The 17,461-nt window shown below is 36.5% G+C and overlaps 3 protein-coding genes and 1 pseudogene across 3 annotated transcripts; 3 read left to right on the forward strand and 1 right to left on the reverse strand.

Annotated features, from left to right (window-relative positions):
* The first annotated feature begins 1,666 nt into the window (after positions 1 to 1,666).
* On the forward strand, positions 1,667 to 7,206 carry LOC125468267 (transcription initiation factor TFIID subunit 6-like). Its single transcript, XM_048578203.1, has 13 exons — positions 1,667 to 1,796; positions 1,929 to 2,099; positions 2,369 to 2,455; positions 2,536 to 2,637; positions 2,724 to 2,832; positions 3,290 to 3,393; positions 3,481 to 3,618; positions 3,711 to 3,806; positions 4,445 to 4,569; positions 4,960 to 5,092; positions 5,692 to 5,817; positions 5,897 to 6,008; positions 6,670 to 7,206. The coding sequence occupies exons 2-13, from the start codon at positions 1,974 to 1,976 to the stop codon at positions 7,044 to 7,046; spliced, it is 1,635 nt and encodes a 544-aa protein (XP_048434160.1). The 5' UTR covers positions 1,667 to 1,796; positions 1,929 to 1,973; the 3' UTR covers positions 7,047 to 7,206.
* On the reverse strand, positions 7,119 to 7,819 carry LOC103955028. Its single transcript, XM_009366891.3, has one exon. The coding sequence runs from the start codon at positions 7,722 to 7,724 to the stop codon at positions 7,311 to 7,313; it is 414 nt and encodes a 137-aa protein (XP_009365166.2). The 5' UTR covers positions 7,725 to 7,819; the 3' UTR covers positions 7,119 to 7,310.
* A 1,839-nt stretch (positions 7,820 to 9,658) lies between these two features.
* LOC103955027 (glycine-rich protein-like) lies at positions 9,659 to 10,660 on the forward strand. The gene is made up of 2 exons (XM_009366890.2): positions 9,659 to 9,782; positions 10,059 to 10,660. Exons 1-2 carry the CDS (start codon positions 9,704 to 9,706, stop codon positions 10,319 to 10,321), a joined length of 342 nt encoding a protein of 113 aa, XP_009365165.2. The 5' UTR covers positions 9,659 to 9,703; the 3' UTR covers positions 10,322 to 10,660.
* Positions 10,661 to 13,955: 3,295 nt separating this feature from the next.
* Positions 13,956 to 15,243, forward strand: LOC103955082 (annotated as a pseudogene).
* The last annotated feature ends 2,218 nt before the right edge of the window (positions 15,244 to 17,461 follow it).

Below are 17,461 nucleotides of genomic sequence, written 5' to 3' on the forward strand. Positions count from 1 at the left end.
CTTATTTGAGTAAATTGTAACAGTAGTCATTTAACTAAAAATTCATTAGCTTTGATCATTCAACTCATTAAAAGGTGCCGCTATGGTCTGTTAGAACTTCCATCAAAATGAGTCACGTGTCATACACGTGAGGCTAAATCAAAGGGCAAATATGGAAAATCAAATAAGAAAAATTGTATCAATTGTCCCACAACTTTAATTCAACTGGAGAAATGGTCCCTCAACCTTAACCCAATTGGAGCAATGGTCCCTCAACTTTAACTTAATTAGAGAAATGATCCCTCAACTTTAATCCAATTGTAGCAATGGTCCTTCTAACATAACTCATTTTGACTAAATTTTGACGGAGTTGACGAAAATGATCATAGCTACACATTTTGATGAGTTGAGGGACCAATGATAATAGATTTTTAGTTGAGGGACCATTGCTCCAATTTGATTAAAGTTGAGGGACCATTGCTGCAATTCACTCTTTTATTTAGGTGTCTGTCTTCCCATTTTCATCAAAAAAACCACTTGCATGTTACAATTTTATACCAAAATCAATACACGAGGAGATAAATAAAGAGGTACGGATGAAGAATACATACAATAAAATAAAGGAAACTAATGAAAATGACTTTCAAACTTTGAGTTTTAATCAAAATGACAAAAAGGCGTTGTAAGTGAATAGTACCAGGAGTGACTTTTTAGAGTAAAAATGTCATTTTTGTTAAAAGTGAACAATACCGTGAGTGTTTTGTTAAAACTTCCAATAAAATAAGGAAGTATTCTTCGTAAAACCGATATGTGATCTAAAAGGTCACTAGAATCATTAAGACTTGAACCATAGTTCGATTTGCTACGATTCATAGAGAGCTGGGGTATTCTACCGACCTAAGTAGTTTATGATGCTTTTAATGTAATTTTAACTGCGATGGTGAATAAATTTGAGAACTCTGGTACTCTCCTTGATTAGAGCATCTATAGTGAAGATATGCAAATTTGAAAAGTAAAAATCACATTTACGTCTCATTTGCATCTTGGGGACATGGAAACGTGAATGTACATTTACATTTTTCTTTCTATAACTCATTGCGCCCATCTTCTAAAGCATAGAAAAAGATGTATATTTACAATTTCGATGAAGATCGATATTTATTTCATCAGAGAGCTTTCCAACTAACAAAACATGTAAATGCTAATTTCAAGGCATTCTGCATTTCTCATTAGAGGTGTTATGGCTCCACTACACAACCAATTATTTGGACATGTTTAAGACTGCTTTTGGATTAGGTTTGAGAAAAGCGTAAGCAATTACTTTCAAGTACTTTTTATTTCAAATCATTTTTTTTTCTTGAACAAACGTTATTATTTATCTTAAGGGAAGAGTGAACTTAGTTTCACAATGAGATAACACTAATGTGGTTAAAATTCACCTTTGATTAAAATTAAACTTAAAACTTTACACGTTCAAACGTAATTTTAATAAAACCACTTCTAACAGAAGTGAAAATAAGCACAACTGTATAAACGTTTTCTAGAGGAGTAACGGGCCTTAGGGTTGTGTTTAGCACTTTGACCAGCAGTTTGAGGCCCGACTCGAATATTTGACTTTCTAACCCGACCCGGGTATTTATCCGAAATCCTCCTTGGACCTTGCTTTTCTTATTATTATTATTATTATTTTTTTATCAGACTGAATCTTCTTCTTCCTTCCCGAGTGAACGACCGAAGCCTGCAGCTACTGTTGCTCAAGCTGACGTTTTCATTCGTGCGTATTAGGGTTCTTCTTGGCTGCCCCGAAAATTTCAACGGTAGGAAAGAAAATCCGTTTTTATTCATTCCATAAGATCTTACACACCAGGATTCACAAAATGTTTGCGTTTTTACTTTTTACTAAACAAAGTTTTTGATGGGAAATTGCTTACCGTGCTTGCTTGTTTCAGAAACACTGCTGTGAGACTGTGGTCAGTAGGAAGCAGTCGAGAATAATGAGCATTGTGCCCAAAGAGAATGTTGAAGTAATTGCACAGAGCATAGGAATCAACAACTTGTCTCCAGATGCTGCTCTTGCTCTCGCCCCCGATGTCGAATACCGCCTCCGTGAGATCATGCAGGTAAATTTTCAACTTTTCCGGCTTAATTCTGATGTGGGTTTGTTTTGACGTTGTCGTTTTCGATCGTTGAAGGTTGAACTAGTAAAATATGTAAGATTTGGGAATTGGGTTTACTTGTTTTTGTGGTAAGATTGGACTGAATAGTTGGAAGTTGAGTTGGTTTTGTCTTGATTCGTCGGTGAAAAAGATAATGTAGTTATGCTTTTTTGGTGAATTGGGATTTGAGACATTGGAGGGTTGAGTATGATTTCATTGTGATGGAAGTACAGGAGGCTATTAAATGCATGCGTCACTCGAGGAGAACTAGATTGACAGCTGACGATGTTGATGGTGCACTCAACATAAGAAATGTAGAGGTGAGGTTTTCGATATGTTTCATTAACATGGTTTTGTTTATTCTTTGAAATCTCATTTTGCTTCCTTTGACTTGCACCAGCCAATCTATGGTTATGTTTCCGGAGGTCCTTTGCGGTTCAAAAGAGCTATTGGGCACAGGGATTTGTATTACATTGACGAAAAGGATGTGGATTTTAAAGATGTATGTGTTACTGAGTAATCTGATTTCACTTTCTACTTGATTTTGTATGTTTCCTTCTAATCTTTCACATTTATGTTTTACTGTAGGTGATTGAAGCTCCTTTACCAAAAGCACCGCTTGATACTGGAATTGTTTGTCACTGGCTTGCTATAGAAGGCGTACAACCTGCAATTCCAGAAAATGCTCCTCTAGAAGGTTTTTTTTTTCTAAGTTTGAAGATTGTGTGAATAATTGTTGATCACAAATCACACTTCCAATTTAGGAGTTTTGATTACTTCAGAATATGAAAAGGTTAAGACTTTGGTATTCTAGGAATTAGCTGTAGTAAAGTAAAGCATTCTATGGGTTTTGTAGCACTATCTAAAGTCTAAAGTTGTGTGAAGCATGAAATGCCTAATATCTTCTTTCTTAAAAACTACTCGGTATATCCAATGTACAAGACATTTTTCATGATTTTGTGAGTGTAAGGTTGTCTGCAGTTTGTGTCACATTCTTCTTTTTTGGTTGTCTGGAATTCAATCTTTGTATCCACTGATAATTTTTTTTATTACAATTATGGGGAACTAGAATTAACTCCATTTTTTTACTTTTGTTAGCTCAAGTTTGGGATCTCACTTATGGAATTTGTGTAATTTGTGTTCTTCTTCTGTAGTACTCGCACCTCCTTCTGATGGTAAAAGTTATGAACAAAAGGGCGATGGACTTCCCGTTGACATTAAATTACCTGTTAAGCATGTATTATCTAGGGAGCTTCAGGTACATATTTCACTTGTCTGATCCTATACTGGAAGTACTTCATTTTGCAGCTTGTTTACATATTCCTTCTCTTTGTTGTCTTTGCAGTTATATTTTGACAAAATCACTGAGCTTGTTGTGAGTAGGTCTGATTTGGTTTTGTTTAAAGAAGCATTAGTGAGTTTGGCCACTGATTCGGGACTTCATCCATTAGTTCCTTATTTCACATGCTTTATCGCTGACGAGGTATAATTCTTGAAACTGTGAATGATAGCTACAAGAAGGGTAAGATATGAAGCCATTGGTTACTTATACCAACTGTTCTTAATGTATATAAGGTTGCTCGTGGCTTGAATGATTATGCACTTCTATTTGCTTTGATGCGAGTTGTTCAGAGTCTTCTCCAGAATCCTCACATACACATAGAACCTTATGTAAGTGCTTCGTTCTTCTTTGTTTCCTTTTTTTTTTTTTTCAAACGAAAGCTGTATGTGACTAATTTTCTATTATTGTATTTATAGGGTTATGTGCACATCTGTATAATCATGTCTTAGTTGAATTCTGTAATTTTCTGGTTTGACGATTGGATAGGCTGATGGCAGTATCCCTAGAACATATGTTAAGGTGGATGCAACCCCATTAATATGGTGGATTGGCCTTCTAAGGATTTCACCTTTACTTTTTATGGCCTTCCTCCTGTCCCTTTTCAGTTTCTTTCTAAAAAAATTCATCTGGGAACTCATGCTATTTATGTTGAAGGGTTCTCTTGTTTGGACTAGACTTTGGAAGAGACTCTAAGAAAAGACTTAAAGTACTTGGATCTAACGGAATACGTGACACAGAACCGAGCGCCATGGCGTTCTAGAATTCATATAGCCGACCCCACTTAGTGGGAAAAGGCTTTGTTGTTCTCTTGTTTGGGCCACTTAGTGGGAAAAGGCTTTGTTGTTCTCTTGTTTGGACTCAGTTGTCCATCATGGGACTGAAGTATGTAAGGTGGTGATTAGGATAAAATATGTTACTTATATGGGAGTTTTATTCTGAGACCTCTATTGTTTTTGCTCTTGATCAGCTGCACCAATTGATGCCATCTGTGGTCACTTGCCTTGTTGCAAAAAGGTTAGGCAACAGGTTTGCTGACAATCATTGGGAACTTAGAGACTTCACTGCGAACCTGGTTGCTTCAATCTGCAAAAGGTTAGGCTTGTTATTTTTGGTTAAAATTCCTTTTACCTTCATGCTTATCTTTCAGCTGGCATGCTTCCCTTTTCTTGTACTTTCTCTGACATCTGTTCTTGAGATATCACCTCCTACTTTTCTCTTGTGACTTGACCTTGGTCACGTCCAGACCTATTTTGGCACTTTTGTGATCCTTGTGTATTAAGCAACTAAAAGTAGGTTTTTAGCGTGCATTATGTTAAGTGAAACTGGACTAGCATAGTCAATCTGCCTAGCATGATTGTTGTTTTAAAAATATCTCTTTACCATGGAAACAAAGCTTTGTATTTTTTTTTCAAATTCCATGCGTATATTTTGGTATGAATTTGTCATCTTACCTATGAGTTTCAACATCTGAATTTGTTGCAGGTTTGGGCATGTATATAACACTCTCCAGTCGCGTCTTACGAAAACTTTGGTCAATGCATTTTTGGACCCAAAGCGGACATTGACTCAACACTATGGTGCAATTCAAGGTTTAGCTGCTCTAGGGCCCAATGTGGTAATGTCTCATGCTTCTTGCAACTAAGAAAATCAGTTCAGTAGACAGTCTATATAAAGCAGTAAAGGTTTTGGAATATAAATTCAACTTGAAGTAATATCTCTCGTGTTCTTCACATAAGTTTCTGTTAGCGTATTCTTGTTATCTATTTTCATACATTGAAAAGAGAATTATGTACTGGTAAATAAAGCTAGGTGGCTCCAGGCCTGTTTGCCAGCAAGTTTATGCACTGCCTGCAACTGCATTGTCTTCTTAGTCTCTTTATTCTGAGTCCTAGAAGTTCAATATGGTGGAATGGACGATATTTGCAATACCTTTTCCAAGAATTTCTCTTTTGCTAATGACTTGTTTCTAGAAAAATGAAGATGTTGCAATACCTTTACTCTGTATAACATATGAACTCTTATTCTAAAAAGTCATTTACCTCGATTTTCTAGGCTATAGTAATTTGTCAATCTTTTTTTCATTAGAAATCTACTTCCATGTTTTACTCATCTTCAAGGATTTGGTTTTCTGGGAATATGAATCTTTATTTATTTGTATTTTTTTGAACACGAAGCAAGGGTTCTTTACTGTTGGGTGATTATTTTTCACTGCAGGTTCGCCTTCTTGTACTGCCAAATCTGGAGTCATATCTGCGACTTCTTGAACCAGAGCTTCTTCTTGACAAGCAAAAGAATGAGATGAAGCGGCATGAAGCGTGGCGTGTGTATGGAGCCTTGTTGGTGAGTCTATTTTCATGCCTGTATATACTGTTGGAAAATCTTAAGAAAGGCTTCCTAATGAGAGCTTGCGCTTTTCCAGAATGCAGCAGGTCAATGCATATATGATAGGCTCAAGATGTTCCCACTTTTGCCATCTCCAGCGCCGCAATCTTACTGGAAGACCAAGGGGAGACTCCATATTACTCTGCCAAGTAAGACATTTAACGGCTTATGTTTTCTTAAATGATGGCACTTCAACCACTTCAAATGAGTTACACTACTAATATATGCTTGGTTTAGAACAATCGTATTGCCTAATGGTATTATACAAGCATAGAACCAGCATAAATGGGCTTCTGGTTTTAAAATTTTCGTTGTACCTTTGTTCTACATCTTTCCACCATCCTTCCTCCACTCTTCATATCCTCTTTTCTCCCCTGTGTTTCTCCTCTATCTCTTACACACAATAAGAACTCGTGACCCTAAATTGCTAGATTGGTTTGTAAGTTTCTTGCAATATAATAGATTACACTACTCAAACGGGTATACAAGAAGCATAAGCACTATCACATCTATGGGTTGAGTACCTTTAAGCTACAAGCTTATTTTATGTTGTCCGATTGTAACAAATCAGCCATGCAATGGTGCAAGACAGAGTCTCCGTTTTCATAGCCCCCTCCTATCCTTTTTGGGTATGGGATTCTGCTCTTATGTGTAGACTTTGGGCATAATGAAGGAAGCACCCCCTTGGATGTGTGTGATTGGAAAGCTGATGAATAGGGTTTCTTGTCCAGGAAGGAGAAGAAACCTTTAGTTTTCAAGGTTTATTATTTAGATTAAGTCTTAACTCTGATTCTTATTTACATAATCAAGATAAGCGCAAGCAAAGTGTGGAGCACATGGAAGAGCAACCACCCCTGAAGAAAATTACAACTGATGGGCCAACGGATTTGTCACCAACTACTTCTTCACCATCTCACATGGAAGTAGACACAGCAGCTCCAGCTCCAGCAGGGGAAACTGATGCAGGCCCCTCCTCGTCCTCTCAGAAGACGCCGAACGAGAGCATTCCACACATCACAAGCAGAATGGGCAAGCCTGTTGGTCAGTCTCTAAAGAAATCAGCTCTCCTCACTCAGGTTTGGAAGGATGACTTGAATTCTGGGCATCTCCTGGTTTCATTGTTTGAGTTGTTCGGTGAAAACATCCTCTCCTTCGTTCCAGCTCCCGAGATGTGTTTATTTTTGTAACCATTTGTAGCAATCTTACTCGTGATTAGGAGTACAAAGTAAAAATAGAACGAGAGATTTCGGTATGAAATGTGTGTATAAATTCAGTAGAAACTTAGATAAAATTGTAATTGAATTTTACAAACATTTACTTTAGCTATCTTCGATCGCTTCATCCTCATTTATTTTTTATGGAACTTGAACATAAAAATCAACAATGCAGAAGGCTCTTCGTAATTAAATAGAAAAGTACAATCTATTAAAAGTGCTTAATTAATCAGCTGCTTAAACTTCGGTACTGGAGTACTCCTTTTCCACTGCTTTCTTCAGGAAGCTATCTTCTTCCAGCAGCATTTGAACTGGCAAGAACCCCATCCCATTGGCCATAGCAAGCATCATCCGCTTGGTTTCAGCCTTGAACTCCTCCAAATCAACCGCCCCGTTCGAGTCATGATCAAACTGCACGAACAGCGAGTCGTAGACATGAGCAATCTCTTCGGGGTCTGGCTTCACGTCAATGCCATAGTGGGTCTCAAAGACCCTCAGAGACTGAAGCTCCTTCAGCATCTCTGCATAAGAAAGCAGACCATCGTGGTTGGTGTCAAGATGAGCAAAACGGTCGCGTATTGAGAGGCTGAATGCTTCTTCATCTTCCACAAAGTTGACAATGGTGGCACCATCCAACATTTCTACACTCATCTTCTCTTATGCTAGCTTGGGAATTGATCACAAGGAAATTAGGATTGATTTGTATTTTGGTTGCAAATTAAACAAGCGATGGAAATGTTAATTATTTATACACATGCATGAGGCACTATTTTGTTTTTTGGCCCCTTGTTTCTCTAATCCATAGGTTTTATAGACTTTGTTTCTGTAAACAAACGTTAACCAACTTTACCAGTCAACTACAGGAAAGAAAATGAAAATAGACTGACCGACATCATAAGTGGTCGATTGCTTTGGATTCATTTTTAATATTGTAGTTGAATTCAAATCAATCGACCACTTGTAACTCTAATTGCTAAATTGCTTGGCTCGTAAACTTGAGATTATCCAAAGTGGCTAGAGCCTTCTACTCTATTTTTTGCACTGAAGTTTGAATCTTCATTTCCGTAATTTAGAAAATTCTAGTGTATACTTGACTCTAAGAATGGCTTGGTATTTTTCTTAAATCTAATTTTCATTTTTATTTTTTTTTTTAAGAATAAGTTCCAAGTATCTTCTTCCACTTCGGATGCCTTCAGTAATAGATTACTTTTAAGTCAAATAACTTGGGTTCAATTTGATGACATTGGAAAGTCATATAACATATTTTATTAATATTTGTTAAAGTAAAATGAACCATTCATATCCAATTGGCCCTAGACAAGTCTGAAAAGTCAAATTCAGAATAAATTGACCACAGAGGACGCGTTGTCAAACTGAGCAGAAAATAACCTTTCGGTGAGAAAACACACTGATTTTGCACTTCTCTATGCGTTCGGCTGTGTTATTCTTTCTCCCACTTCCACTCGAGACAAAATATGAACCATAATATCAATTGCAAAGAAAAAGAAAGAAAAAAAAAAGGGTTATTCTTTTGCATGCGTCGTTTTAGTTCCGTTGATTAAGAGCACTCTTTTGCTTATTCGAATTCTCGATTCAGATTTTTGAATATCTTTTGTATTTAAAACAACAAGAGAGTATTACCAAAAAGGGCTTTCAATGAAACTAGAAAATATATTCAAGACAATTTTCACCAATTATATGTCGGTCGAAGCTGTATGAGATGCGCGAGTGGTCTAAATTGCAATTTGCAGGCTCCCTCCATGCTATCTATTCGTTGAAGATTGACATGCAGACATGCATGTATGCCCACGACTATTTTTATAGAGTAGTTCCCATGCAACTTAATTTGTCATGATCTTTCTGACTCTCACTGACATATGTCCAAGGCATGTGTATAACATGGAGGCCCCCGCCAGAGTCAAAATTACAATCTTATTCAATTAACGTCACTCGTGACGCCGATATTCATCTATCTCGATCCTAATTACATATCATTTATCTCGATTATAATCTACAAATTATTTCGAAAGTTCCCATATCAAATATGGTCTTTTCTAGTGTTTGAAAAATTAGTGCATGTCCATCCACCGCTGATTAGTTTTACATTGGACGCTCACATTTAAGCAAATCGATTAGTTAATGACCCAGACCAATTAATCCGGACGAACTTTCTCGGTCTTTCTAATAGCTAACAAAATTGCTTCATAATGTTAAGACAGCTTGTACTCATCACTGTTATTAATCAGAAAAATAAACTGAATATCAGAAGCAATGAGAACACTGATCAGTAATTAAGAAAGGGAACTTTTATTAGTATTCCAAAAATCTATTTTTACACTACTCATAAGAGTATTTTTTCTTTCTAATTTTAGAAAGTTTGGAGTACCAAATGAAAATTTTGAAGTACCAATAACAATTCCCTTAAGAAAAGATATACGTGTTTTAAATTTAATAAACTTGGGAAGGCAACTCCTCAACCTCCAACTACAGAGTCTACATTGTACGTGTACGGTGGTGTATGGGGTTAACTTGTAGATTTATTGTACACTGCCCTCTATTTTTCTCTATAAATAGAGGCAAGAATGTTTCTTAATTTTCAAGTATTCTACTCTCTTTTCACTTGATCAAAAATGGTTTCCAAGACTTTCATTTACTTTGGTCTTTTGCTTGCCATTGTCCTTCTCATTTCCTCTGACGTGGCCGCAAATGGTGAGCTTAACTTTTCCCTTCTATTTTTTGTAGAAATTATATATTGCCATCTACCTAGTGTCACCAAAGTTGCTAAGCAAAGTTATAAATACAATTTGTGAGCTTAATTTGTTGTACTTTCCACAACTAATACTAGTGTACTTAACTTTATTCAGCAAATAGATATAGTACAAGTATATGCTACTTAAAATTAAATTAGGTTCCAAATTCACAATGATTTGAATAAATGAAATATTGTCACCTCATTTAAATGTATGTTTCTTATATGACTTTCAGTTGCGGAGACTACTACAAATCCCAGTGGTGTAGGTGACGCCAAGTATGGTGGCGGGTACCAAGGAGATCCTGGGCGAGGTGGGTATGGTGGCAACCCAAGTCGTGGGGGATATGGCGGTAACCCTGGTCGTGGTGGAAATGGTGGAGGAGGCCGTGGAGGACGTTGCTACTATGGTTGTTGCAGATGGAGTTACAATGGAAGAGAGTGCCTAAGGTGCTGCAATCATGCTGGTCAGGCTGTTGATGCACAACCTCACAACTAGTTCATTAGTTAATTAGGCTTCTGCATGCCCATGCATGCAGTGTGCTTAATTAATTATCTAATTATCTAATTATGTTCTAATGCATGTGCTTAACATGCTTGAAGCACTTCCCTCGATCGTATTCCTATGTATGAATCGAATAAAACTTCACTAGCGAGAGGCATGCAAAAATAAAGTTATCACGAGTGCTAGCTGGGTGGATATTGTATCTGTACTCAGTTATAATGTCATGGTTTGAGTGCTCGTTAATTAATTTCGTGAACAAATTCAAGTACCTGTGTAATGCATGTCGTCGATTGATGATATACGAAGTCAATGACATATACAAGTAACGTTTTGTATCCAATTTGCTCAGTCTCTTTTGTTCTACTCTATTTTATTTTTAGGGATAGGCTGGGAAATTAAGGTGGGACGGTTTATGTGTTTAGAGAGAGAGCACAGCAAAGACCTAGACGAATAATACCGAATTTAGAGAATTAAATAAAATTATTGAGAACCCAATTTACATAAGCCCTAGAGCTTAATTAAGATACGAGGTAACTTGGTTTATAAGATTTATTCAAAAAGAAAAAAAAACTTGGTTTATAAGAATACAAATGCAACTCCGGCAAGTAATTAATTATATCCTAATTGTAGGAGGAGATGGAAATCATAGAGGATTCTCCTTCTAACACTGCTCTCATTAGCTCATACAGAAACATTATGATCTCTGTTCATCGTGGATTTCAGATATCCCTGAGGAGATCACCGGACTCAGGCTCCACACCATCACCATACTGTAAATATATAGGACCCAATATGCATACATTAGATTCACAGATATAATAAATTAATAAAGGCATAATCGGATATATGGTCTCCGTGGTGATAAGGTAATCGGAAAGTAGCCCCTGTGGTAAAATAATTAGGATTTAAACCCTCGTGGTGTAGTTCGTTAGCAAATTTAGTCTAAAAGTGATTTTTCGTTAAATGCTCGTTAAATACAAGGGTAAAAACGTATTTTGATATATGCACCTTCTTCAATGTTCAATGTCTACTTTCTCTAATAGTGTGAAAATTTGGGGAATTTGAGTCGTTGAGAAGGTGGCTAAGATGAATTTGAGCCCCGCCCACCCAAGTGCTGTTCAAGACTGGAGGTTGCCCACCTTTGTGATATATTTATGTATCCAAGTGGGAACAGAGCTCACTGAGACAGTCGTCACTCGGACTAGCAGAGGAGCCGGGGCGCTGGAGAATAATTGAGAAATTAAAGCAGCATCAAGTCTTCAACTTCACCACCACGGCCAGTGAAGAAGAAAGGACACATTGATTTGATTTGATACCAAAAGTCGCTCTGGAGTTCTCTTTAAACCACTCCCGCCCTCCCCCAAAACTCCCCATTTTCCACCCACCACATCTCTCTCTCTCTCTCTCTCTCTCTCTCTCTCTCTCTCTCTATATAGATACACATATATATATATATATCTGTTTGTTAAAATCCCAATTGTTGTTGTAAAAGATTAATGTGAGGTTTAGTTTAGTTTAATTTTTTTAGCATTATCAAATGAATTATTAGTGTCTCCAGCATTGCGGTTTAATCCATGACTTTTTGGAATTTTGGGGTTGATTTGTTAGTCCCCTTCATCTGTTCTGTGCATTGGTTGTACTTGTTTTATAGAAAGAGTAGAGAGACGAGGAAGGAAACAAGGAAGAAGAAGGCACACGTCAATGTACATTTTTACCCTTACATATAACAGACATTTAATGAAAAAATCATTTTTGAACTAAATTTGCTAACGGACTATACCATGAGGGTTTAAATCCTAATTTTTTAACCATGGGGGCTGCTTTCCGATTACCTTATTACCATGAGAACCGTTTATCTGATTAGGTCATTAATAAATAAAAACTAATTTTTACTGTAACCAAATATATAAATGTGTGTGTGAATTTTCCTACAAGCTATAGGTTTTAATTACTTCAATTTTTTTTTTTTTCTATTTGATTTGTTTGTTTTATATTTAATTAGGATTTCCTTTTCCTTCTCATTTCGGACATAGCTTTTATGTTTACAAGTAGGATTAACTTTTGATGGCTATATGTATATTGAAGAAAGTTGAGGTTCCATCATAAAATCAATTGGTAATATGGGGAGGAGGCTAACTCCAACCGAAAGGTCCAGAGGGCCAGAAGGCTGAAAATAGCCCAAAAACCGTCTCTAACCGAGAGTTAGGCCAAAGAGCTTGTAGGCCCCAAGGGACAAAAAAGGGCCAAAGGGCTAGCTGGTTGGCCTAACCCAGCCAGTCAAGCAGTCTCGGGCCGGGCCATAATTTCAAAGCCTACGGCTAGCTGACGTTAGTTACCGTTGGATTTGAATTTTTTTTTCTTTTTATGGCCAAATTTTTTTTTAAAATTTTTAAAAAAATTCTCATTTTTCCCTATAAATACCTAACGCCATTCCTACACCATTTGTCACATAATTTTCACCATTCCATACTATCTCACTTCATTTTATTTCAATTCTTCACATTCTATTTTCTTACCTCTTCCAATAATCTTTCCTTCAATTTTTTCAATAATTTTCAAATGGCCTCAACTGCAATGAAAGGTAGGGCTTGGACCCGAAAAGAAGATGAAGCTCTTTGCACGACTTATAGATGGGTCTCGGAAGATAGTGTGAGGGGGACTTCTCAAACAAGTGAAGGTGTTTGGACTCATGTGTCCAAAAAATACTATGAGTTCTACGAAGACACCACTCCACCGAACACCCGAAACCACGAGAATTGTTCTTCAAGATGGAAGAAACATCTTCAATCAAGTTTGAATAAATGGCATTGCAGCCGCAAGTAGACATGAAAGCGGCGCAATTACTACGACGAAGTAAGTGTTTTCACAATTTATTTTAAATATTTAGGTTGTTGTAGTTTATAAATTTAAGTTGTTATAGTTTTTAAATTTAAATAATAAATTATGTTTGGCCCTATGACCCTTTGGTCCTCGGTTGGAAATGGTTTTTTGTCACAAAGATATGTTTGACCCTATAACCTTTTGGCTCTCGGTTGGAGATGGTAAGAAATATGACCTTGCATTGTTCATTAAAATATTAATTTGTTGGAGGGTGTTTTAGCTCTCTAGCCCTCCTTCGGTTGGAGATGGCCTTATAACCTTATGCAAGGTCCCTCCTCCCATTAAGGTGGGACTCATTCTCAACACGTCTACTTATCGAATTTTCAAGCCTAACACGTGGACACACAACGGGGTGACGTGAAGCGTGTGTGTCCATTGGGCTTCACACGTGGGACAACCTACTCTGATACCATGAAGAAATTGATGTTCCACCATAAAACCAATCGGTAATATAGGGAGTAGCCTAACTACTTATAAGCTCATGCAAGGTCCCTCGTCCCATCAAGGTGAGACTCATTCTCAACACATATGGCCTAGTTTTCAGTTGTAATATTCAGATTTCAATTTATTCAATACAAATTTGAGACTTTTATAGATAAGGTGGATTTTAGGTTCTTGTGTTTTTAGTTTTACAACCTGGTCTGACCGTTCTCATATTTTCCGCTACGTTAAATTGTACTCGGAAGCTTCAGATCGTGAGCATTTTTTCTCTTCGTTTTAAAATCTTCGAAAACAAAAAACGAGTTTAATGGAGTCGAACCAATCGAAACCTGACCTACTGTGCAATCTTGAAAGCTCTCAGAGAACCATGTACCCATATGTAACTGGTACATCTATTCTGGCTCTCGAGTATAAAGATGGAATTTACCCTGCGATACAAGAGTGTCGAACGAATGAAACTTATTGGAAAACATTCTCTTATTGGTGCAAGTGGAGAAGTAAGTAACTTTCAGGAGCTATTACGTTATCTGGATGATCTCGTCTTGTACGACAACATGTGGGATGATGGGACCTCTTTGGGACCCAAAGAGGTCCACAGCTATTTGAACCGTGTGATGTACACTAGGCGTAACAAGTTCAATCCATTGTGGAACTCTCTTGTTCTTGGTGGAGTTAAAAACGGACAGAAGTACCTTGGCCTGGTTAGCGTGATTGGTGTAAATTTTGAGGACAATCATGTAGCTACAGGATTTGGAAATCACCTTGCACGGCCTATTCTTCGTGATGAGTGGAATGAGAACTTGACTTTCGAAGAGGGTGTAAAGCTGCTAGAGAAATGCATGCGTGTTCTTCTCTATCGAGATCAATCTGCTATCAACAACCTTCAGATAGCAAAAATCACTGAAGAAGGTGTAACAATCTCTCAGTCCTACTCCTTGAAGACATTTTGGGGTTTCTCTGCTTTTGAAAATCCGACATTGGGTGTTGAAGGATCATATGGTAGTTGGTAGAGGCGGCCCAGAGACACGGCAAACAAGGCATGCGCTTTGGGTCTCACTTTAAATTAGACTTATATTTTTATCATTCCTTGTACTCTTGATTAGGAAAAATAAGTTTCTTATTCTTATAAATCTAATCCGATGCATCTCAAATTCATATTCTTTTGAAAAATTTATATTGCTGCATTTTAGCAATGATACCCTTTGTTTGCTTTATTTTGGTGTTGTAGCATTATTGTAGTGATATTTAAACGAATGCCAGTTTTTTTTTTTATTTTTTTTATTTTTTATTTTTTATTTTTATTTTTAATTTTGAATTATTTGGGAAAAAGAAAAGTAGAAAACTAAGGAATTTTCATGGAGTTTTTCGCATTCTTTAATCACATGCGTTAGCAAATTCTACTTAAAGTAGCTCTTGGATCAACAGTATAAATAGCATTCCACCTTGTGCAAATTAGGATAAAAATTTTAGATCTCGTCAAATGGGTTTTCAAATATAAATTTTATTTTCAAGATTCAAATATAGATTTTAAGGATAATACTTATATCTCCATGCTGGGGTATACATATTTCTCTATTTGCAAATAATAACATATCTCAACCGAATAAAATTAACAATGAAATTGTTCAAATTACTAATCTTCATTTGAATACCAATTCTACATAAAATTCAATCAAATTTTGGAGATCGTTTAATCACTATCAAATAAATAGATCGTTCGTCATAATATATTACGTTACCTACACTGTTAATTTGTTCTATACATTTGAATCACTAAATAATCTTTAATTAAAATGATTTTTTTGTGGAGGTAATCTTCAAATAAAAATTAAGAAATTAAAAAAATGAACAATTACAATTATGAAATTTGTACTATCAAGATACGTTAGTTGCATACGAGAATAAGCACGTCTCTCCAAGGGAGAATGCAAATATATCCTTAGTTTAATATAACGAATCGGTGCGTCTTCGTTTGCGGGTGTGTATGTGTCCACATTCACATGCATGCTGAGCTCAACCTACACAGATGTCTTTTGCTTGAACTGAGATATGAACCGTCACTCGTAAACATGCATATTGTCTGGTGTCATCTACTAAACCGCCTTATTTTGTCGTTCAGTAGTACCTCGCACTATAAACTGTGGTGATCGCCAAAGCTTAGAGCATTCCCATATTTCTTTGTAAGAATTTTGAGCATGTAGCATAAGTAGGGATGGGTAACGTTTATGACGGGCAGGTAACCGCGGTTATTTACCTATAACCGTTTATATTTATATCCGAATAACCGTTTACCCATTGGATAATTGTATAAACGGTTATATCCATAACCATAACCGTTTATAAATGGTTAACCATACCCATAACTGTGTACCCATTTAACCATAACCGTTTACCCATTTAACCATAACCATTTACCCACTTTCCCCTTTTTTCATCCGTCTACATGTTTTTTTTTTTTTTTTTAACAACTTGAAAATTACAAAAGAAAAATTTGTCATAATTTTCGTTTTCTGACAATTAAACACTGTTATAGGTACATTTTAGTGTACATTTCCCTATTTTAAACATTTAAGTCCTCATACAATTCTAATAATTGAAATAATAGATTACAAAAATTTTTCTGCTACACCTAAGCAAGTCTTTAATTTCAAAACCGATCCCAAACCAAAATTTCGAGAATTCCAAATTTCAAGAATCCCGAAATAGTTTCGGAATTTTAAGACAAATCGAGAATCTCGAAATTGCTTATTGTAACTCAACCATCGATCCATTCTACAGAAGTTTATGTGGATTCCACCATACTAGTAAAATGACAAAGACATTCATCATTCGATACTGCAGAAAGCATTTTTTTCAGTACATTACCAGGTACACAAAGCTTCAAACTTCTTCCAGCTTTAGAAACATATAAACACGGAAAAAAAAAACTATCAGATACGAATTCAACCACAGAACTTCGATGTTAAATTAAATGGGTATAACCAATCCAATGGCCTATATATATATATATATATATTTTTTTTTTTTTAAATTTTACATATATTAAATTAAATGGGTAAATGGATATCCGTTATAATCGCAGTTAATACTCATAACCGATGGATACCCGTTATAACCATGGGTAATACCCATAACCGCCCATTTAAATTTCATGGATAAACGGTTATACCCATAATTGTTTGTTCATCTAAACAGTTATCCATAACGTAACCGTGAACTTTAAATGAGCGGGTAACTACGATTACCCAAACCCATGAGTATTTTGCCCATCCCTAAGCATAAGATTTCGAGAAATCATGAAATATTTCAAGTCTTTGATTTTGCTAGGCCTTCTACTTGCACCTTGGTTCTCGTCTCTTCCACTACCGCAGTTGAGACATCCAAAGATGAGAAAAAAGGTTAGTTAATTATACAGTGTGGTGACTCTATATAAAAATATACAAGATACGTATCATTTACTGAGCATATTGACATTGATTTATGAATAGTATATAGTATATATACACACGTATTTAACATTGATTATCTGGTTAAGTGCACATTTTCTCATATTATGGAAATCTTAGACTGACTTAGCTTAATTAATTTAGTATATAACGCAACAACAGAGCCAAAAGCGGTAGAAGATAGCACTGAAACAAAGCCTGATGGATATGGATATGGAGGTGGAGGTGGCGGCTATGGTGGTTGGGGAGGCGGAGGAAGTGGTCATCATGGAGGCGGAGGCTGGGGAGGAGGTGGTCACCATGGAGGCAGAGGCTGGGGAGGAGGTGGTCATCATGGTGGTGGCGGCTAGGGAGGAGGCGGTAAAGG

Source organism: the organism of the source record quoted next, unplaced genomic scaffold, assembly GCF_019419815.1.
Source record: "Pyrus x bretschneideri cultivar Hongxiangsu unplaced genomic scaffold, Pyrus_bretschneideri_v1 Contig12, whole genome shotgun sequence".
Taxonomy (NCBI): Eukaryota; Viridiplantae; Streptophyta; class Magnoliopsida; order Rosales; family Rosaceae; genus Pyrus; species Pyrus x bretschneideri.

Excerpts from the sequence above, each read along its gene's own strand:
- LOC103955027 (XM_009366890.2), top strand. The coding sequence starts at position 9,704 with ATGGTTTCCAAGACTTTCATTTACTTTGGTCTTTTGCTTGCCATTGTC. Across the intron at positions 9,783-10,058 it reads CTCTGACGTGGCCGCAAATG|TTGCGGAGACTACTACAAAT; the intron begins GTGAGCTTAACT and ends TATGACTTTCAG.
- LOC125468267 (XM_048578203.1), top strand. The coding sequence starts at position 1,974 with ATGAGCATTGTGCCCAAAGAGAATGTTGAAGTAATTGCACAGAGCATA. Across the intron at positions 2,456-2,535 it reads TCAACATAAGAAATGTAGAG|CCAATCTATGGTTATGTTTC; the intron begins GTGAGGTTTTCG and ends GACTTGCACCAG. Across the intron at positions 5,818-5,896 it reads GTGTGTATGGAGCCTTGTTG|AATGCAGCAGGTCAATGCAT; the intron begins GTGAGTCTATTT and ends GCGCTTTTCCAG.
- LOC103955028 (XM_009366891.3), bottom strand. The coding sequence starts at position 7,724 with ATGAGTGTAGAAATGTTGGATGGTGCCACCATTGTCAACTTTGTGGAA.